Source organism: Taurulus bubalis, assembly GCF_910589615.1.
Source record: "Taurulus bubalis genome assembly, chromosome: 7".
Taxonomy (NCBI): Eukaryota; Metazoa; Chordata; class Actinopteri; order Perciformes; family Cottidae; genus Taurulus; species Taurulus bubalis.
Genome location: NC_136595.1, coordinates 4,293,904 through 4,312,761, shown reverse-complemented (window position 1 = coordinate 4,312,761; position 18,858 = coordinate 4,293,904). Strand labels below are relative to the sequence as shown.

At 42.1% G+C, this 18,858-nt stretch overlaps 1 protein-coding gene across 1 annotated transcript in view; it reads right to left on the bottom strand.

Moving 5' to 3' along the window:
* patj (PATJ crumbs cell polarity complex component) overlaps positions 1–18,858 on the bottom strand; it is a gene marked incomplete at its 5' end in the record, with an annotated part of 100,430 nt that overhangs the window by 47,269 nt on the left and 34,303 nt on the right. The window contains 9 exons of the mRNA XM_079221483.1: positions 9,833–9,932; positions 10,248–10,307; positions 12,834–12,944; positions 13,060–13,237; positions 14,764–14,835; positions 14,906–14,986; positions 16,201–16,264; positions 16,857–16,956; positions 17,671–17,970. Of these exons, the coding sequence (XP_079077609.1) occupies positions 9,833–9,932; positions 10,248–10,307; positions 12,834–12,944; positions 13,060–13,237; positions 14,764–14,835; positions 14,906–14,986; positions 16,201–16,264; positions 16,857–16,956; positions 17,671–17,970 (1,066 nt within the window). The remainder of the gene's footprint in view (positions 1–9,832; positions 9,933–10,247; positions 10,308–12,833; positions 12,945–13,059; positions 13,238–14,763; positions 14,836–14,905; positions 14,987–16,200; positions 16,265–16,856; positions 16,957–17,670; positions 17,971–18,858) is intronic.

The window sequence follows — 18,858 nt, the reverse complement described above, 5'->3', positions numbered from 1 at the left end:
TCATCTCAATCATCCAAAGTAGATACGTCAGTCTCCATCTCAATCCTGTGATCAAACCACATGATGTCTGGAGATGGCGACAGGATTAGTCGATCAGAGTCATTAACTCTGGCAGTGATCGTCTCAAGGACATGACACACTACAAGTTGGACCTCGGCCAATCAGATCTCACCGTCTTTCACAGCTTGTACAGAGGTGGCGTGCCTCGTCCTTTTCCCTTCTCTTCTCCATGACAGCAGTTTAAGGTGTATGTAGACAGCTGTCCTCCTTAAAACAGCAACGTATTTGTCCTGCCAAATAAATGGCAGATGGACGACGCGTTTACATCCCGCTCTGTGTTGCTGTCACAGTTATAAAGAAAACTAAACTGTAACATACGAAAGTAAACCAAAGTAAGCAGTGATGCCGGAATGAGTCCTACAACCTTTTCTCTCATCTCAAAGTCAATGACTTCTTTTATGTTTATCTTCAGTGAGATGCCGGACATAAGATCTGTGGTTAACACAAGATGAAGAGATTTTAACGATGACATGAACTTGTTTCTGTCAGAGAGCTCATATATTCCTGCAATAAGCCGAAGAAACCTCCTCTCTGTTGGACATGATGAATATATTATTCACTCTCCTCTCTCCGGCCCAGAGTCAGTTTGTGGCCCCACACTAAACTCCTAAATCAGAGAGAAAGAGTTTCCACTGCGGTGGCGGTGCGTTTGCCAGGTTCACATCCTCCGTCTACAATGACGCAGCTGAAAAAGAGAGTGCAGAAAACTCGACTGACGAAATACAAGCTGATTCCAGCTTTTCCTTGACCGACGACTCCATGAAGACGTTTCCACAATGTTGATCAAATAATTAAGCTAAAGATCCCATTCATGAACCAGAGAAAGAGCAGATTGGATCCATCCATCAGTCTGACTGCAGCTCTGCAGGCAGAAACCGACTGAGATGAAGTGGTTCACCTCAAAAAACGCACGCACGCACACACACACACACACACGCACGCACACACACACCTGTTTTTGCTTATTCACCTTCTTCTTTCTCTAAAAAGCTCTTGTTCTCTCCTTCAGTGAGCTGTCAATCATCCGTCAGCGTGTCTCTCCTGAGCACTCCGCGGATTCTTTCAAAAATCAAATTACACATACACACACTCGTGGGGTAACATATCACCTTGTTATCTCCCTGCGCGTGCGTGCGTGCGTGCATGCGTGTGTGTGTGTCCTCTATCTGCATTGCACAGGTGGATACTGTAGATACTTCTGTTCTCATTCATCACTCAGTCTCTTTAAGCTCTGCTGCTGCTCTGGCACACAGCCTGCATGCTAACACATCCTGTGTTAGCATTAACGCAAACAGAATAGAATAATACATATAATACTTAGAGTTACATCCATTTTGTACATCTTACTGCAATCTGCACATTTGAATGCATATGCCTGCTTAAAGGGCATCCTGTTTTTTTGTTTTGTTATAAATGTTTGACATACAAGTCAATCAATCAATCTAATGAGCCATCTTTCCATCAATCGATCCATTTATTGAGGTAGTAACTCAGGTTAGAAGTCAGGTCATTTTCTCAGACTCCTATACAATCAGACTTATATTATAATTAATGTAAGTTTAAGACCCTAATGCCTTGGCTTCACTTCTAAGAACCGGAGATTGCCGCCTGGTTTTGCCTTAAAAAGTATGTTCCGGTTACAAGCAATGGTATCAGTTACTGAACATTTGTTGAACAAATTATTATTTCTCTCGTGAGTTTACTCGCTCGACTTTATGTGGTTAATTCGCACCATTTGCTTCAACCGGAAAGGGGGCGTGGCTTATCTCTGTGGTTTATATCCCTAAAAACAGTTATAATTTCCCCCCATCCACCATTGAAATAACCACTAGTTCTGCTTTATACTGGTTGTAGAAATTCCGCACACAGCTTCGACTCCTCCAGGAACTCGCGTGAATCTTTCGCATCGCGCCATTCGCGTCTGTGCATTGACTTTGAATGCGAAAAATTCGCAACGCTTTTGGTGTGAACGCAGCCTTTTGTGTGTAATTGTCATGATTAGCGTATGAATTATAGAGCTGTGGCCAAAATGTGTTTCTTGAGGTCACAATGACCTTTCACTACCAAAGTGTAGTCGGTTCACCATGGAGCCCAAGTACAAGATTGTGCCAAGTTTGAAGGAATTCGCTCCAGGAGCTCTTTAGATATTGTGTGTCTCCAATGGAGCATACGGACAACAACCGGAAAACAAAATGCTTATGAAAAGAAAAAACTATTTTTAGATTAAGTGAAGAAACCTCAAAGTAGCTGCACTTAATCTATTTTTGTAGGTGTCATACTCCGATTGTAACAGCATATATTAATGGTGTAACGCTACATTATATTTATAACTGTGTTACATTATTCACAAGCTGTACGTGGTGTACAGGAGAACCTATATTTGACAGACGTAGACAGCAGTGTCTGCAGGCTGGAGAGATGTTGGATATTTGCTCTGCTGCTGTTCCGGCTCTGAGAAGAACAACCTAAAAACAGCATTTGAAATAGAATTGAATCATTTATTGTTGCTGCAGCAGCCAATACAAATTTTCACCATGAACATAAATAAGTAAACAAGACGAAATGGGATAGGAGGCAGCAGCAGGACAGAAGAAATGTCTGAAATATGAGAAGTGACTCCTTGTGTATCACATCACACACAAAGAAAACCAATTGCATGCGTTTGTGTCAAACGCTCAAACGATTGCAGTAATAAAAACCAACAACACTGTACCTCTATTTCAGAATCAAACATTTCATAAATATGTTTGCTGACAACTAAAATATCAGATCATAAAAATCACACAGCTGGCAGAAAACACAACAACAAGCTATAAAAATGTGTTTTTGGCGCAAACCTCCAGACAGATGCTCCATCGCTCTCCATGCCAAACATGATGTGCTTGGCAGAAGTTTAATGAGCTGTGATTGAGTCAAATTGTCTGCATTAAACTCTAAACACACTCAATCGATAAGCTGGAGAGGAGCATTAGTTTGTCCAAACCTCAGTATTTTCAGGTTTTGAACGAGGACGATCCGCCGTAAGGGATCCTGTTTCCCTATTTCACTCTACCACGCTGTCTATTTGTTTAACAATGAGCCTTACTGAAAGACTATGAAGCACTCACCCTTTGCTGTTCAAAGGTCCAGGGGCAACAGAGGCTTAGATGTCCCAGGCAAAAGCCAACAGAGGACTGAGCCTTACATGTCCCAGACTCCAGGTTAAAGACAACAGAGCCTTGATTTTCTAAAAAAAGACAATGGAAGACTGCGTAATTAAGAACTGAGCCAAAAGTCCAGGGTTTAGACTAAGGAGGCTGAGCCTTAGCTGTCACAGACTCCAGGCTAAAGACGAGAGAGGCTGAGCATTAAATATCCCAGAGTCCTGGCTAAAGACCACCGTCACCAAATGTAGGTTAAAGGCTGAGAGTAACTGACTGTTGGGTGTCCCAGAGTCCAGGCTAAAGTCTAAGAGGGACTGGGCATTAAATAGTCCAGAGATCAGGCCAAAGACCAGGGAGGCTTAGCCTCAACTGTCCCAGAGTCAAGGGATGCTCATGGTGCGTTCACCGGGCGGCGCGAATGAGGTGAAAAAGCGTTGAAAAATTCGCCCGTCACTGAGTTGCAAAAGCCAATCAGCGTTGAGAAGCTCCGCCTGTCGTCACCGGCGTCTTGCCATCGCTGAATCAAACTGCTGGTCCGCCTGAAGGAGCGCTGGAAGCGGCTTCATTCAGACACTCGTCCTGGAGGAGTCGGAGCTGTGGGCGACTACGGATAATATTATGAACCCAGACACGGGGGCGTTTGATGTTCTGACGTTTGTGGGACTTATTGCAATGGTGAATGGCGGAAACAGTAACTGTTTTCACGGAGTAAAGCCACGGAGAGAAGCTGCGCCTCCTTCCACAGGGAAAATCTAATTAACCACATGAAGTCGAGCGACTAAAGTCAGGCGAAAATTCGCTGCGGAAATTCGCAACTCTTTTGGTGTGAACGCAGCATTAGTCTCGACTGTCCCAGAGTCCATGCTGAAGACCACAGGGTACTGAGCCTTCATCGTCCCCAGGTTCAGGCTAAAGACTGAGAGTAACTGACCCTTGAGAGTCCAGACTAAAGTCCAAGATGGACTGTGCATTAAATATCATCAATATACCACAGTCCAGAAGAAAGACAAATGAGGACTGAGCCTTAGCTGTGTCAGAATTCATTTATCACGTTTATGTTAAATTATTGAAAACTTTAATTTATTTTGGTTTTAACAGGAAGTTTTATTTATTAATAAGTTTTTATCTGCTTTTAACCAACAGTCAAAAATTACAAACTGTAATAAACAACAAATTTAAATAAATGCCGCTCAGCCTGAATAACAAAGATATCACAATATTTGTTCTTAATTTAAAACAGCTATTTCATTTTCATTAAAAACCTTGCGGGTAATTTATCTTTTAAAACATTTTAAGTATTCACACTTTTACACATTTGTTATCTCTCTATTAAAACATTTCCAACTAAAATACAGAGTTTTCTTTTGGCTGCATGAAAGAGACATGGAGAGTAAAGTTTGCAAAGAGATCCTCAGGGAATATATTTACAGTATAAATTGGATTCCAAAAGTCGTAATTGGGTTTAACTTGCTAGTGTGCAAATGCACTATTCCAGTTTATAGCCGTTATGTAAACTATTTTCAAATTATTCCCTTCTATTAAATGAAAGTAAATAAATTATAATTGGCAGAGAAGTCCAGAAGACAAAAAAACACATTTCCACCTGGGTACTATCAGAAAAAAAGTACATCAGATTTAAGAAGAACATCTTTCACCAAACATCTCATTCCCCGGCCCAGAATCACCAAACCACAATTAAAACCAGCAGCAAGCTCCTTCACCTAACAGCTAAAGCCTCCAACCAGCAGCCAGCAAACACATAAACAACACTGAAGCCCACGCCCGCCCGCTTCGGACGCACCAAACCAAACGCACCGAGATCAGAGGGAGGAAGAGGCGGCAAGAAAAAGCCCCAAAACCAGAGAGGGAGAAAGACTGAAGAGAGCCGGCGGAATAAAAGTAAATAAAGACGTTCCTCCACTCTGCGCTGTAACAAGGACGGGACGGGACTGCTGGTTCAAACAAGCCCTGCGAAGATAGAAACATACACATTAACGCACTGATCGCCCGTCTGCTAAACAAAGAGTCCAACCCCAAAACACACACACACACACACACACACACACACACACACACACACACACACACACACACACAGAGAGACACTTTCAGATACTTGGAGGAACACAGAGATAGTCTGAGGTACCTTTACAGAGACATCCATGTAGAAATAAAGATACTGGTAGGTGCAATGAGATGAGAAAAGATGTTGAGAAACATTGAGACACAATAAAGAGTGACACTAAGAGATACGGTCAGACTCAGATACACTTTCAAAGTACTGAAAGATAAAGTGAGATGCTGAAATACCTGAAGATAAACGGGTATACACCGACATACTTTGCCAAAAGCTTTGACATACTAAAATATACTGAGATACCAGACATAAATTCAGATACAGTGAGGTAAATTGATGAACTCTTAAGATGTACTGAGACATTCTGAAATACATCTCTGAGACACATTGGTAGTTTATGATAAACTGAGATGATACTCTGAGAAATTCACAAAAAAAACCTTGACACATTACTTTAAAATGCATTTTATATCCAGATTGTGTAACTCAACATGTATTTTAATGCACGGTGTAAAGAGGGGGTCACAGATACTATGTGATAAATTAAGATAAACTGATATTTTATTGCATAAATTGAGATGCTCTGAGACACACAGATATTCTGAAATACACAGACATACTGGAAGATACACAGCAATACACTAAATACAGAAGTTAGAAAATCCCATTTGTATTTATGTGTGAGCCTGTTGAGACATGTAGCGACCCACTTAAAACGTGCTTGAGGGGTAAAACCAGAAAGCATCAGCAGCTGAGCTCTGCAGACGCATCAGACTGCAGCTCAAGTGTCTCAAGGACACGATGCAGAAAATACACCGCCAGTATTCGATTGTCTGCTTCAGCTTTAAGCCCACTGGTTTCTACTCAAGACCCAAATCTACACAAAACCACAAACAGCTGGTTGACTATTTTCAGCGGACGATTAATCCGTTTTTGAAGCTCTCGTGAGTGTTTGTGGCAGCAGGGCAGTGATTGAATCAACAGAAACTACAGAGTGTGTGTTCATGATGACGAAGGAACATCAATTTGTTGGACATCAATAGAGCTCAGTGTCACAGAGGAAGAATATCATTGAGATATTGTAAAATACTTATATAATATATATATATATATATATATATATATATATATTTATTTATTCAGTATTATATATATATATATATATATATATATATATATATATATATATATATATATATATATATTAAATCCCTTTAGACCCTAACATCAATGTTGAGCTTTCAGGTTAACAGTAAGCCTCCTGGGGGACTTTAAACAACTTTTATTTAGACCACATTATAACATTTTCCAACACCATCTTCTCTCTCCCTCCCTCTCCCTCTCCCTCTCTCTCCACCCCCACAACATGGCAGATGGTCACTTTCAGAAGTTGGATGAGTCCGCTCTGAGCCAACACACCATACTGTAGCATGGTGTGTTGGCTCGGCAGAGTGCATTCACCAAGGACAACCACGACCGAGAAACATCTTAAGAAAACTGAGCACAGTATCCTAACGGATGTTTCTACTCTGTCCACACTCCACTCCATTGATCCTGTGGAACCAATGGAATACATAATGTTTGCCTATACCTGGGATATACACCTGCCTCTCAGCTCCATTGTGTGCAATAGTTGTGCAACAGTTTCTGAAGAGGGGGCCCTGGGCGAGGGGTGTACCCCTGCTGCTGGTTTATAAAGCACTGAATGGTTTAAGGCCTAAATATGTTCGGGATCTGCTGCTACCTTATGAACCATCTCGACCCCTCAGGTCGTCTGGGACGGGTCTACTTTCTGTTCCAAGAGTCAGAACTAAACACGGAGGAGCAGCGTTCAGCTCTTCTGCTCCACACATCTGGAACAAGGTCCCTGAAAGCTGCAGGTCTGCTGAGACCCTCAGCGCCTTTAAATCCAGATTGGAGACTTTTTGACTGTTTTAAAATGAATGTTCTTAATTGTTTTTTAAATCTTGTTTTCTTCTGCATTATGTTTTGATGCTTTTAATGGTTTTATGTGAAGCACTCTGAATCGCCTTGTTGTTGAAATGTGCTATACAAATAAACTTGCCTTGCCCCCGTCCGTCCTTGGGCCCTCTGCTCTGTTAGATGCTAATATTTCGAGAATTAATTTCTTGTTCTCACTCAACCCCCGGCGCTCTACTGCATTGCGTAAATCCTTGAATAAACCTCACAACCTAGCAGCTAGGCAGATAGGTAGCGTAGTAGGACTAGGAACTCAACCCACAAGGAGGTCCTTGTGAATGGATAAATAGCAATTAGAAACTGTTGGCCGAGGCTCCTGAACTGTGCTCAGATTGACACTTGATGTGTTAGATTTTGGAGCCCCCCAGTGACGGTTAAAAGAGTAACCTGGTGTAAGGCCCATCTGTTGGCCAAACTAGATGAGTCACCTTTTCTATCAAAAGACATGACTGATGTCATACAATTTATTTGATCTGAAGGTAAAAAGTGATACAACTAACATTAATTAGATCTCAGTTTTGGTAAAGAGCTTGGAGTAAAGAGTAAATCGTTGCATCTAACAGAGTAGCCTATTCAAGCCAAGAAGGAAACCAGAGAATGGCCACTGTAATCCCAAACTCCAAGGATCTTTAGCTAGGAGACAGAGCCTTGCTGGAGGTGAAGACAATCAGGGGATACAAATACAGAGAGAAGCCCCTTGGGAGACCTCGTGGATTTAGAGCCCAGTGATGACTCATCTCAAATTAAAACCAACTAATTACTAATACCTTAATCATGGGCTTGGCAAACCTGAACATCCACGACCTGATAGCTCTAATCAAGAGATGCTGCTCCGACTCCACATCCCTGATCAATGCCTCACGCACAGTCTGGAATTTAGAGAACAAAAAATGGAAATCATCCATTGATTTGGCCAATGGTTTCAAGTCAGTCCCGATCTAGCCAAAATCCAGCATTCACGTGGAAAGGACAGTTCCATGGCGGGACGGTCCTCCCACAAGGATTCAAGAAAACGTCACCAATGTGTTTTAATCCCTCATGGAAGAAGTGCTGAAAGACCTCCCAATCTAAATTAACGCCGAGGATGTCTACTTCTCACACACAATGACGAGGAAGGAAACCTCGGCCTACTGGAAGGAGCCATGAAGCGACGAACCCAGGCAGGATTTAATGAATTCACATTCTTAGGATTTGGTGCCCCAGAAAACGTAAAGAAAGGAAAGTACATTGCTAACCACCTCCGAGTTAGTCCTACGCTAACTAAGAGGATGAAATGATCCCATTATAAGACCTCTAGACTTGCTGATAGTCAAACAAGTAGCAGAGTGGGCAATGTCGGAGCCTCCAATGTATTGGCTGCTCTCCTTGTGAGTTTGTAGGAAGAGGAAAACGGATTTACAATTAGCTTAATAAAAAAAAAATAATATCATTGTATTGTGTAAGATTTTAAATGGGAAAATATTTGAGATAGTTTCATCCCCCAGTCCTAGAAGGTTCCCAATATGTGGGCCATTGAAACTCTACAGATGTTCTTTTCTCTATAACAGATGCACACACCAGGTCTGAGGTCAACTCCTATTCTGATTCCCGTTTTGTTCCCTGCATCAAGGAAATATAGTTTAAGAAACTGAGACTGATTCATGGGCAGAGAAGTGTTGCCCTTTGCTTCTCAGGAGAGGGACGAGCATCAGAGGTGTGAGGACATGGCCTCTGGTCAATCATGAGGGAACGCTGCGAGACAGCTGCTCATTCATCAAATGTATCTTTGATTAGTTTTATTTATTGAAATGTACTGGAAGTGTTCAGTCAATTGATTTTCCAGTGGGGAAAAAAAAGTATTTTGTAAGTTAAGTTAATGCAGAATAGACGAAGATAAATCAGACTGCATTATGACAGGAACAGATACATCAAACTATAATTGGCTATAGGTAATTTGAATGCGAGATGGCATTAAGTTATCACTAAAACCTGATGCTCATCTACTTCAGAAGAAGCTGATCATTCATCATCGTAACATCGCAGCTATGATATGAGAGCTGACGTGACTGTGTTTAAACAGAGCTGCATGAATGAATTCATATTCATTTCAGCCATACTTCTACACCTTTATGTCTTATATCGAACACATTGCTTGAATTTATTCAGAATACTTTTATTTGAGTCGGATTGTTCATTTACAGCATGATTGTTTGTTTTTTCCCTCTAGAAGTTCATGTAAATCTGACCTTTAGTTGAGATATTTCGATCTGAAGCACAGTGCTGAAAGATCCCAGACTAGAAATATTCTTATAAAAATCTAAATCATTACCAGATTTGATTAAAAGAAAACCTAAAATAAACACTTTTTCAATCACAGAAATTAAAGTTTGGGTCCTGTGGGCTGTTTCTTATTCTGCTGAGAGCTTCGTCCTCATGTTTATATGCAGGAAGTTTTAGTTTTTACTCCGGATTGTGAACGCACCCTGAACAACAGAAGGTGAAGCTGAGCCGGGCAGAGTCGCTGCTCCCGTTCCCTCCTAATGATCGTCAGCGTGGTTATACAGATACCTTCACAATAAATGTGTGTACTGACCTTTGGCCTGCTCCAGGTCAGAATTCGGGCCCTGCTCCGATTGGTTGGGCGATCTGTAGGGCGGGGGTTGTCTCGGAGGGGGCAGGGCTGCAGCGGGGGTCTGCAGGAGGAAACCATTAAACTATTCAATGGAAAACGTACACTGTGAGAGTTCTGAGTCCAGTGTGCTGAGTGTCTGCCGCCCTCTGCTGGACTGGACCGAGCAGTTAGATGCTATTGGAAAGACGAGACTCCAAGAAAGATAATTAGACCGTTTTGGTTTTGTTTGTGAATAATTTAAAGATGAAGACAGAAGACACGAGAGGAAGTACTGTGACATTCACCCATAAGCGAGCTTTGAAAAAGTGTGCTCCAAAAACACACCAACATAGACTGTTGCACGAAACCGAACGTGAGGATTAGTTCCTGTTCTTACCGGAGACTCTGTCCTCTGTCCTTTGTGTTTATTGTAGCTGGAAGCGATTAGAGACACAGGCTGAAACACACACACACACACACACACAGTGAGGCTAGAGTGCGTATCACGTTATGCGTTTGTAATCTGTGTGTGCACTCAGTGTGTGTGTCTCTTAAACCCCAACTGGATGTATGTCTGTAGGGGGAGGTGGGGTGATTTTAACATCACCTACACTGGTCAATGATTTTTACACTCGTGGTTTCAGCAGTGACTTCCTGTTTGTCTCTGAAATCCCGTCTGGAGCAACGTCCTTGTACTTTATTGAGAAGATGGAGAAAGTCAAAAATTGTGTTATTTGTTCTAATCTGATAGATGCTAACTTACTAACATAACACTAAGGCAGGGGTCGGCAACCCGCGTCTCCGGAGCTACATGCGGCTCTTTAGCCCGTCTGTTGCGGCTCCCTAAGGCTTTGACAAAAAAAAAAAGTTTTTATTTTATTCTTTTTTTTTTTGCCCAGTGGAAAATCTTTCAAAGGGAACTCCTCTTATCATGGAGTTTTAGGTGACATTTGGTCACTGGAAATAAAAATAAATGTTTAAATATTTCTTTAACTAAAATGTGCATCACATCCTGTCACGTCGCTGTCAAGCCTCTTCCCCTGCAGGTGGCTCCTCGTGATTCAGAGCCCCGCCCTCGCTAAACTATCAACGGATAAAAAAAAAAAAGAAAAGTCACGGAGGAAAGGAGAGCGTTTAATTCTTCGTGGACGTATTCATTTGGTTTCACTGCCAACTATGCTGCTGACCTGTCTGCTGATATGTGGTAAGAATTTAGTAAACAACAAAACATTTAATGTTGAAAGACTCTTCCAGAACAAGCACAGCATCTGATGAAAGATATCAAGCTGCAGAAGAGCGATTCCTCAACTGCTGCAGCAAACAAAGTAGATATACTTTCAGGAAGTGGATCAAGTCTCCAGACTCGACTACTGCCGCTGGTTCTGCGTCAGCTCATGAGACACTGAGGCGTCCGCTAGTAAAGACGGATCCGCCTCCTCCGTTTGCGGTGCTCTAAAAGTCTGTAGTGAGGACGCTCAGTATGAAAGTAGCAAAAGATATGTGTTTAAAATGTAAACCTCGCGTGAAGAGGCCAGGTATCGAACCTGCTACCTCGTGACTACAGGGCGAACACTTGACCACATGAGCCACATTTATAGATAGGACTGACGGTTTGCATAGTTGTGTTTTTAATTAACCTTAATGTAGCCGACACATGACTATTTTTTGTCTCCTCTTCATAAGAGTTTGATAGTTATAAACAGCTAAAATAGCAATATAATGTCAACAATGGTTTTTATTCTGTTCTATAAATTCATAAATACAACAAACTATAGTTTTTTTGTATATATATATATTATGACTATATATAAAACTAGAAGCTGTGATATCAAATAGCTTTTGTGGCTCAGACACATTTTCTTTTGTGGAAAAAAGGGCAAAATGGCTCTTTGGATAGGAAAGGTTGCTGACTCCTGCACTAAGGCATATTTTCAAACAAATATAACAGAAATATAAACATATGTAAAACATATATTAAATATTTTTAATTAAAAAAAAATAAGTATGCTGAATTAGCATTCAGCTGCTCCTGTTTCCAGTGAGTCCAGGACGACTATCCTCGAATTACTTTGATACTGAAGAAAAAACGTGATTATTCGCAGTTGTGAGTTAATTTTATGTGTTTTCCAAAATATTTTTTATTTTGGATGGAAATCAGGGAAAATTATATTCTCTAGTTAAACTGATGAATATGTTTCATGCAGTGTGTTCACGTGTCATCGATTTATGACTATATTTTTGACTCACATACTCTCTAACCCAGTGGTTCTCAAATTTTTTCTGTCACGCCCCACTTTGGAGAAATGTTCACGCCCCACCGCCTCAACAATTGCTGAATTTTAATAGCAATAACTCCTCCATCTGTGCTTTTATAAACAATAGACTTTCAAGTAAACAAGATTGCTCCATCAGACAAAAACAAATAAAATCTGCAATCACCTTGTTAGAACAATGCAAATAAAGTGATATCTGTGCAAAAAATTTACTAAAATAATACCTTTTTTTGCAAAACAAACAAAATTTGTGCAGATGTGTGTGAGCCATCACGTTTTATCAGCAATAGTGGCTGCAATGAGCCTGCTTTCCACTACAAATCTTTTTAAAACGGGGTTGCAGGGTTAATACGACCGCTCTTCATTCAATGTTGAGCTTAGACGAGGCAACAGCAGAAAAGCCGAACTCACAGATCGGCATTTCGCCATGTATTTATTAATGACTTAGTTTTATGTCTGTGTACTTTTGTAATATGTGAAGTTCTCAATAAAAATAATACAAATAACTGGTAATGTCACCATGGTTAAACACGTCCTGAACGATGAGTTAAATTACAGGCGAGTGTAGAAAAGATGATATCCCCGCCTCCTCCTGTAATACAGTTTAACGGTGTGTGTGTGTGTGTGTGTGTGTGTGTGTGTGTGTGTGTGTGTGTGTGTGTGTGTGTGTGTGTGTGTGTGTGTGTGTGTGTGTGTGTGTGTGTTCGTACCCGTGGAGTCGCTGACAGGCTCTGGACGATGAAGACGACGGGGCTCGGGGCTGATTTGATGGCATTGACCGCCTCCTCGTGACTGGCCAATCTGAGGTCAACGCCTGACACCTGCACACACACGAAGGGAATAAAGTGTTTGGGTTCATATTGCAGCGTTGTCTGATGTCTATCCCGGGTGTTCAAACTGTGGATCCGGGTATGAGGCCCAGGTATTAGGCCCTACCTCCAGGATTTTGTCTCCGGTCTTCAGGCACTGCGTTTTGGAGGCGGGGCTGCTCTTTAGAACCTGTTTGATGAAGATTCCCTTCAGTTCCTCGCCGTTCCTCAGACGCTTGATGACATGACGACCTCCCACGATGCTCAGACCCAAAGACTGGCCCTCCTCTGGCCACACCTCCACCCTGCGGGGGCAGAAGAAACTCTTTATTACCCCATGGCTACAAGATTTTATTGGTATTCAAAATTCTGTTCGTTTTACTAAGTATGTTTTGGTGGTTATTCAGCATTCAGTGTTTTATACATCAAGGAGAAGAACAGACTGATGCTGGCAGAACACAATGTATCACACATGCATATCAGAATACACAAGTATACTGTGACAAATGTAACCAGAAGAGGGCGACACAGTACAGTGAAACAACCGGGGACGTGATGGAGGGAGTAAGAGAAAAGGAAGAGGAAAAAGGAGGTGATGGTGGATGCGGAGGTCCGGTGGATGTCTGACAGAGTAAGTTCTGATTGGTCTTTGATAGATAAAGCATACTGTGTGTTAATGGAACCTAAGGACCCATAACTGCGTTCAATTTCTCTCTGTGCTGTTCGGCTGCGTTGGAAAGATCGACCTCAGTGTCACAACTGAACATTTGGGCTGTGACTGAACACATTCAAGTGAACTCCTCTCACAGGGGTAAACAGGGCAGGTGAGGAGGGGTCCCAACATAAAGTGTGTATATAAGAAGTGGACGTAGTCGTAGTGACGTCACCCATTGGTTTGTGAACTGATATTTTGAAGCCTTGAGCCTCAATTTCGCCGTTGCCATGTTGTTTTTTGCAATCACTGAAGAGAAGTTACCATAGTTGGAATTTGGGAAGAGTGACGTAGAGATGACGTATGTGCCTCTGGTAAAGGCAGAAACCTGTCAATCACAGTAAGCCCCGCCCTAAAGCAAACCCTGCTTTATGGTCTATTTGACTCTAAATGGACCATAATTTACTAAATGAACATCACGCTGTTTTGAAGAATACTTGAAACTAGAGATTGAGACCAAACTCATATTTACAATGTTTACTGAGGGAATAAAGCAAGAGAGAAGTAGAGTAATTTTCCCATAGACTTCCATACATTCACAGGAGTCGCCCCCTGATGGACATTAGAGAGAATGCAAGTTCTAAGACACTTTGCATCGGCTTCACTCGGCAGAACCAGAGGTTGCCGCCTGGTCCCAACCCAAGGCCAATGCTATTAGAAAACAACAGTGATGTATAGCGCCATATCTCAGTGGGACAGTCTGCTGTGGGATATATATATAAAGGCTCTGCAACAAAAGATATAGGAAGCAACTGAAGAGGTTCTTCGAGAAAGGCCTGGAAAGTAAACACATGAAATAGGCTTACTTTAATGATAATCAAATCAATCAAATAATCGTTTTAAAGTGTTGGCACAGTTTTAATGTTTTGAGCATGGATAGTTTAGATTCTTTACTGTATGAAATATAATAGAAAACCTTGTTGACTCGTGTTGATCCCAGGAAAAGTTAAACAACAAACAATTCAGATCTGTGTTTATGCCTCTAAACGGCTGCGAATAGAACGTGTACAAGAAATGCTCGAAAATGACCTCGAAATTATGTGTGGTCGCGTCGCTCAAGCGGATAGAAAATGGACAAAACAAACAACACAAAAACGCCACGTTGGTTATATGCGGTACCTGCGGGGGGGTCCCCAGTGACTGAAGGCCGGCGTTTCCTCGCCTTCGCCCTCTTCTCTTTCAGGAAGGTCGCTGTGAACGCACACAAAGAGTTAGCGACAGAGTTTCTGCGGACGCTCATTCTAACTGGAGGACTCCTCACCCGTGGCCTCCTCTGATTGGTAGAGAGGCTCCTCCCTGGCTCCGCCTCTTCCTTCTCTCAGTGTCAATCGTCCTGACGGACCTCCATGGTGAGAGAGAGACAGAGAGAAACAAAAAAAACTAAAAACATTTTTCACCCTTCTCATAATCAGTTATTGAGATGCAGGAATTGGGAGCAGATTGAGCAAAATGAGCCGAGGTAGGTTTGTCTTTATTTTATTAACCGGATCAGTTATCATGCTGTGCAGCCAATTGTTGCTTAAACTCAGAGATAGCAAAGGTCCCAAAGAATCGTATCTGTCACACTGAATTTGATGGTGGCGTGTCTCGTACATATGATGCCATCAGACAGATTTGTGCAGCCATAAAAATATGGCAAAGAGAAATATGGATGAACCTTAAACTTGTGTCACGTCTGTTGTGATGAAACCGTATCTCAAGATATCGTGACACAAATTACAGCGTCTGAACTGATAATAATAAACACATACCAACAGATTTCTCAGAAATTCGGATGTGAAATAATCTGAGGGATCATCTTTCAAAGATTGTGGGTTTTGTTTTTACATCACCAAGTGATTCATACATGTGGAGAAGATTACCTTTTTTTCCAGACTATTTTATACTATTTTGCACCCATGTGCTATTTCATGTAGACTATTTATTGATCTGGGCCTCAGGCCCCAGCCCTACTGAAAATTAAAGATAATAAATAAAGGCTTTGTGTCTTGTTTAATAAGAAAGAGGAGGTGACTTAAATATGTTTAACAAGAAACAATCTGATTAATTAGAACAAACCAAATGCTCAATTTGACACACAGTACCAGTATACACCAGTTTACCATGACAGAGGAGGTGGAGGAGTAAGAGAAGATGACAGAGGAGATAATAAAGAGGAGGAGGAGGCCGAAAAGGTGATGAAGGAAAAGCAAGCGAAGAGACAGAGGAGGACAAAGAGGAGGTTACTGATGGAAATCAAGAGCAAGAGACAGAGGAGGTCAAAGAGGAGGCGATGGAGGAAAAGCAAGGGGATAAGACAGAGGTGGACAAAGTGGAGGTGACGGAGGGAATGGAAGATGAAGAGGATAACGAGGACAAAGAGGAGGGGACTGAGGAAAAGCAAGAGGACAAGACAGAGCAGGTGACTTATGGAAAGCTAGAGGAGGAGAAAGAGGATGACAAAGAGGAGGGGATAGTGGGAATGCAAGGGGATAAAACAGAGGAGGCGACTGAGGAAAAGCAGGAGGAAGAGACAGAGGAGGTGATGGTGGATGGGGAGGTGCAGTAGATACTGACTCTGTGTCGGTGTCTGTCAGCGTGAGTTCAGAGTCTGCTTCACTGTCTCTGGAATCTGAAATACCTGCGCGTACACACACACACACACACACACACACACACACACACACACACACACACACACACACACACACACAAAGTCAGTTCAGCAGGATGTCAAACACACCCCCTCTCTCCCTCTGAAGCTATGTTTCTATCAACTGATCAAAAATGATCTTCAAAATAAAACATGAATGAAGTCTTGTCTCTGTCCACTGCCGTCGTGTCAATGTGACTTAGAGCTAATTCTCCAGTCGGCGCCCTGAAACCACTGCAAAAGAAGAACTGAAAGAAAGAGCTTTATTTTGAAAGTTCGCTGTGTGGCGTCGCGGCTTTGGACGCCTTCCCCACACAAATACATTCCAGTGACTAATGTTACCATGTTCTAATGTTTAAGGGTGTTGGGAGGCCGAAGATGACGATCATGTCATACTCTAGAATTTCTCCGAACAAAAAAACTAAAACTCTGACAATTCGTGGTAAAAAGCTTTGGGTCATGTATTAGGTAAACTATGTCTTCTCAAAGTCGACTCAATTACTTCACCAGGTGCTCCCCGGCCTTCTGCAACAAACACATCTTTGTGTATGTTTATGTTCTTTAAAATTCAGTTTCTCACCAATAATCAGGTTTCCTATAGACACAATGCTTTCGTGGGCTGATCTCTGCTGGTCTTCCTCTTCCTCCTCCTCTCTCTCGCTGAGCTCCTCCTGCTTCCCCTGAAAACAGTCAAAGAATGAATTAAAAACATTTTAAAAAGATCATTAAATTGCAATATCAGAGAATGTTAATAATAAGGAAGGATCAATATTTCACTGATACATTGCTGCTTGTTACACTTAAATGTGTGGAAACACGGATGTGTAATTACAGTAATTTATCAAATAAAGGCAGTGAAAGTGAAAATATTAATAATGTAGTGAAATGTGGTAATCTCTGCACTCTTTCTCTAGTTGACAAACAAGATTTTCACTCACTAACAAATTCCTGTCACCACTTTGACCTTTTGTGATCGCAATTTCCTGTCACTTGAGTATCTACTGCAAGTGTTTCAAAATAAGAGCCTAACGGGACAATTTGAGTTTCTGTAAAATCAAGAGACGACTTGCGTACAAGAAACGTACACAATGTAAAGCAGACAAAAACACATACAGTTTAAAACACACAACTGACATACAGAATAGACACATTCCATTCAGAACAATTGCAAGTTTGTCATGTTTTGAGATCTTCAAATGGAAAGAGATGTTAACGTTCTGGTGGCTTATAAGTGTTGTCATATAACCACAACGTTCCTGGTGTGACTCCACTCACGGGATCTTTTGCATGTCATTCCCATTTATACATGCCCTGTATTTCCTAACTGTCACAAGAAGTTTCTTTCACAATAAAAGAAAAAGCTTTATTTCATGTCAGTTACATCTCTAACGCACCCTCTTCCACTCATCCCAAGACGGAGGTGGTCTCCTGGGGAGGGAACCCACGCTCTCCTCCACTTTCTCCTGCGTCTTCTTCACCACCACCACCTCCTCCTCATCCTCATCCTCCTCCACATCCTCCAAATCCTCGTCCACGGCCATCTCCCTGCCCTCCTCCGCAGGCAGTAGATTGGAGGTCATGGGGAAGGAGGAGTAGCGAGGCAGACCTCCGTCCAGGATAAGCTCCGGCTCCTCTTCTTCCCCTTCCTCCTCCTGACGAAGGTCTTCTGGCAGGATGGAGCCATCGCCGAAACCCTGAAACATAAACAAAGACTTTAACAACAACATATCCACATGGGGGAGGTCAAAGGTCACAGCAGAAGGATGGTGGCGGAGAAAAAAAGTCTTCCTGAGTAAGAGGTCACCTGGAGGGCAAAATGCTCTTTAAAAACCCAAAGGAAACTCACTCAGTCATCCGTTGGAAGGCACTGGATACTGACACTTGTCAACTCTCACCAGTGTGTTCTTCTTCATCATCCTAATACTTTAAAATGACGATAGAAAGCATGAAGAACATCACTTTGAGACGACACCCAAGGAGATTTTAGAGCTTAATCAGGAAAAACCCCAAAATAAACCTGTTTGTCAGCCAAACAGCCCCATCAGTCCACTGGAGCTTGTTGTTTTTGCTTTTTTTTAAAAAAAATTTATATCTAGCACAACCTGGATGTCAGCTAAATGAAAGGACTTCTGTAAATGTCAGACTGTAGGACCCAGGAGCTTGGAGCCGTCTCCTCAGTGAAGGAACTAAACTGAAAAAAAAACGCAGCCCGACACTAAATCTAAAACTTGACTTACTTTGAACATTAGCCTTCATCTCTGAACACATAAAGGTTTTCTCTAACTCCCCAAAGAGCCTTCCTCAGCAGATACTAAGGGGGATATCCTGTTCTTAACATTACGATGCAGACATTAGCCCGCGCGCTGGGAAATATTAATGACAACACTTAGGCTAATTTCCATCGACGAGGCCTCATCGTCAAGGACTCTCTTCCTCTTCTTTTAATTTGGGCCTGGGAAGCCGGCCCATCACGGCCGTATAATGGAGGTGAGGAGCAGACGGCAGCAGCGGCAGAGAGCTCATAACGCTAACAGGATGTTCTGCAGACTGATGTGTATTGGCCGTGACTGCCTGGCCTCATA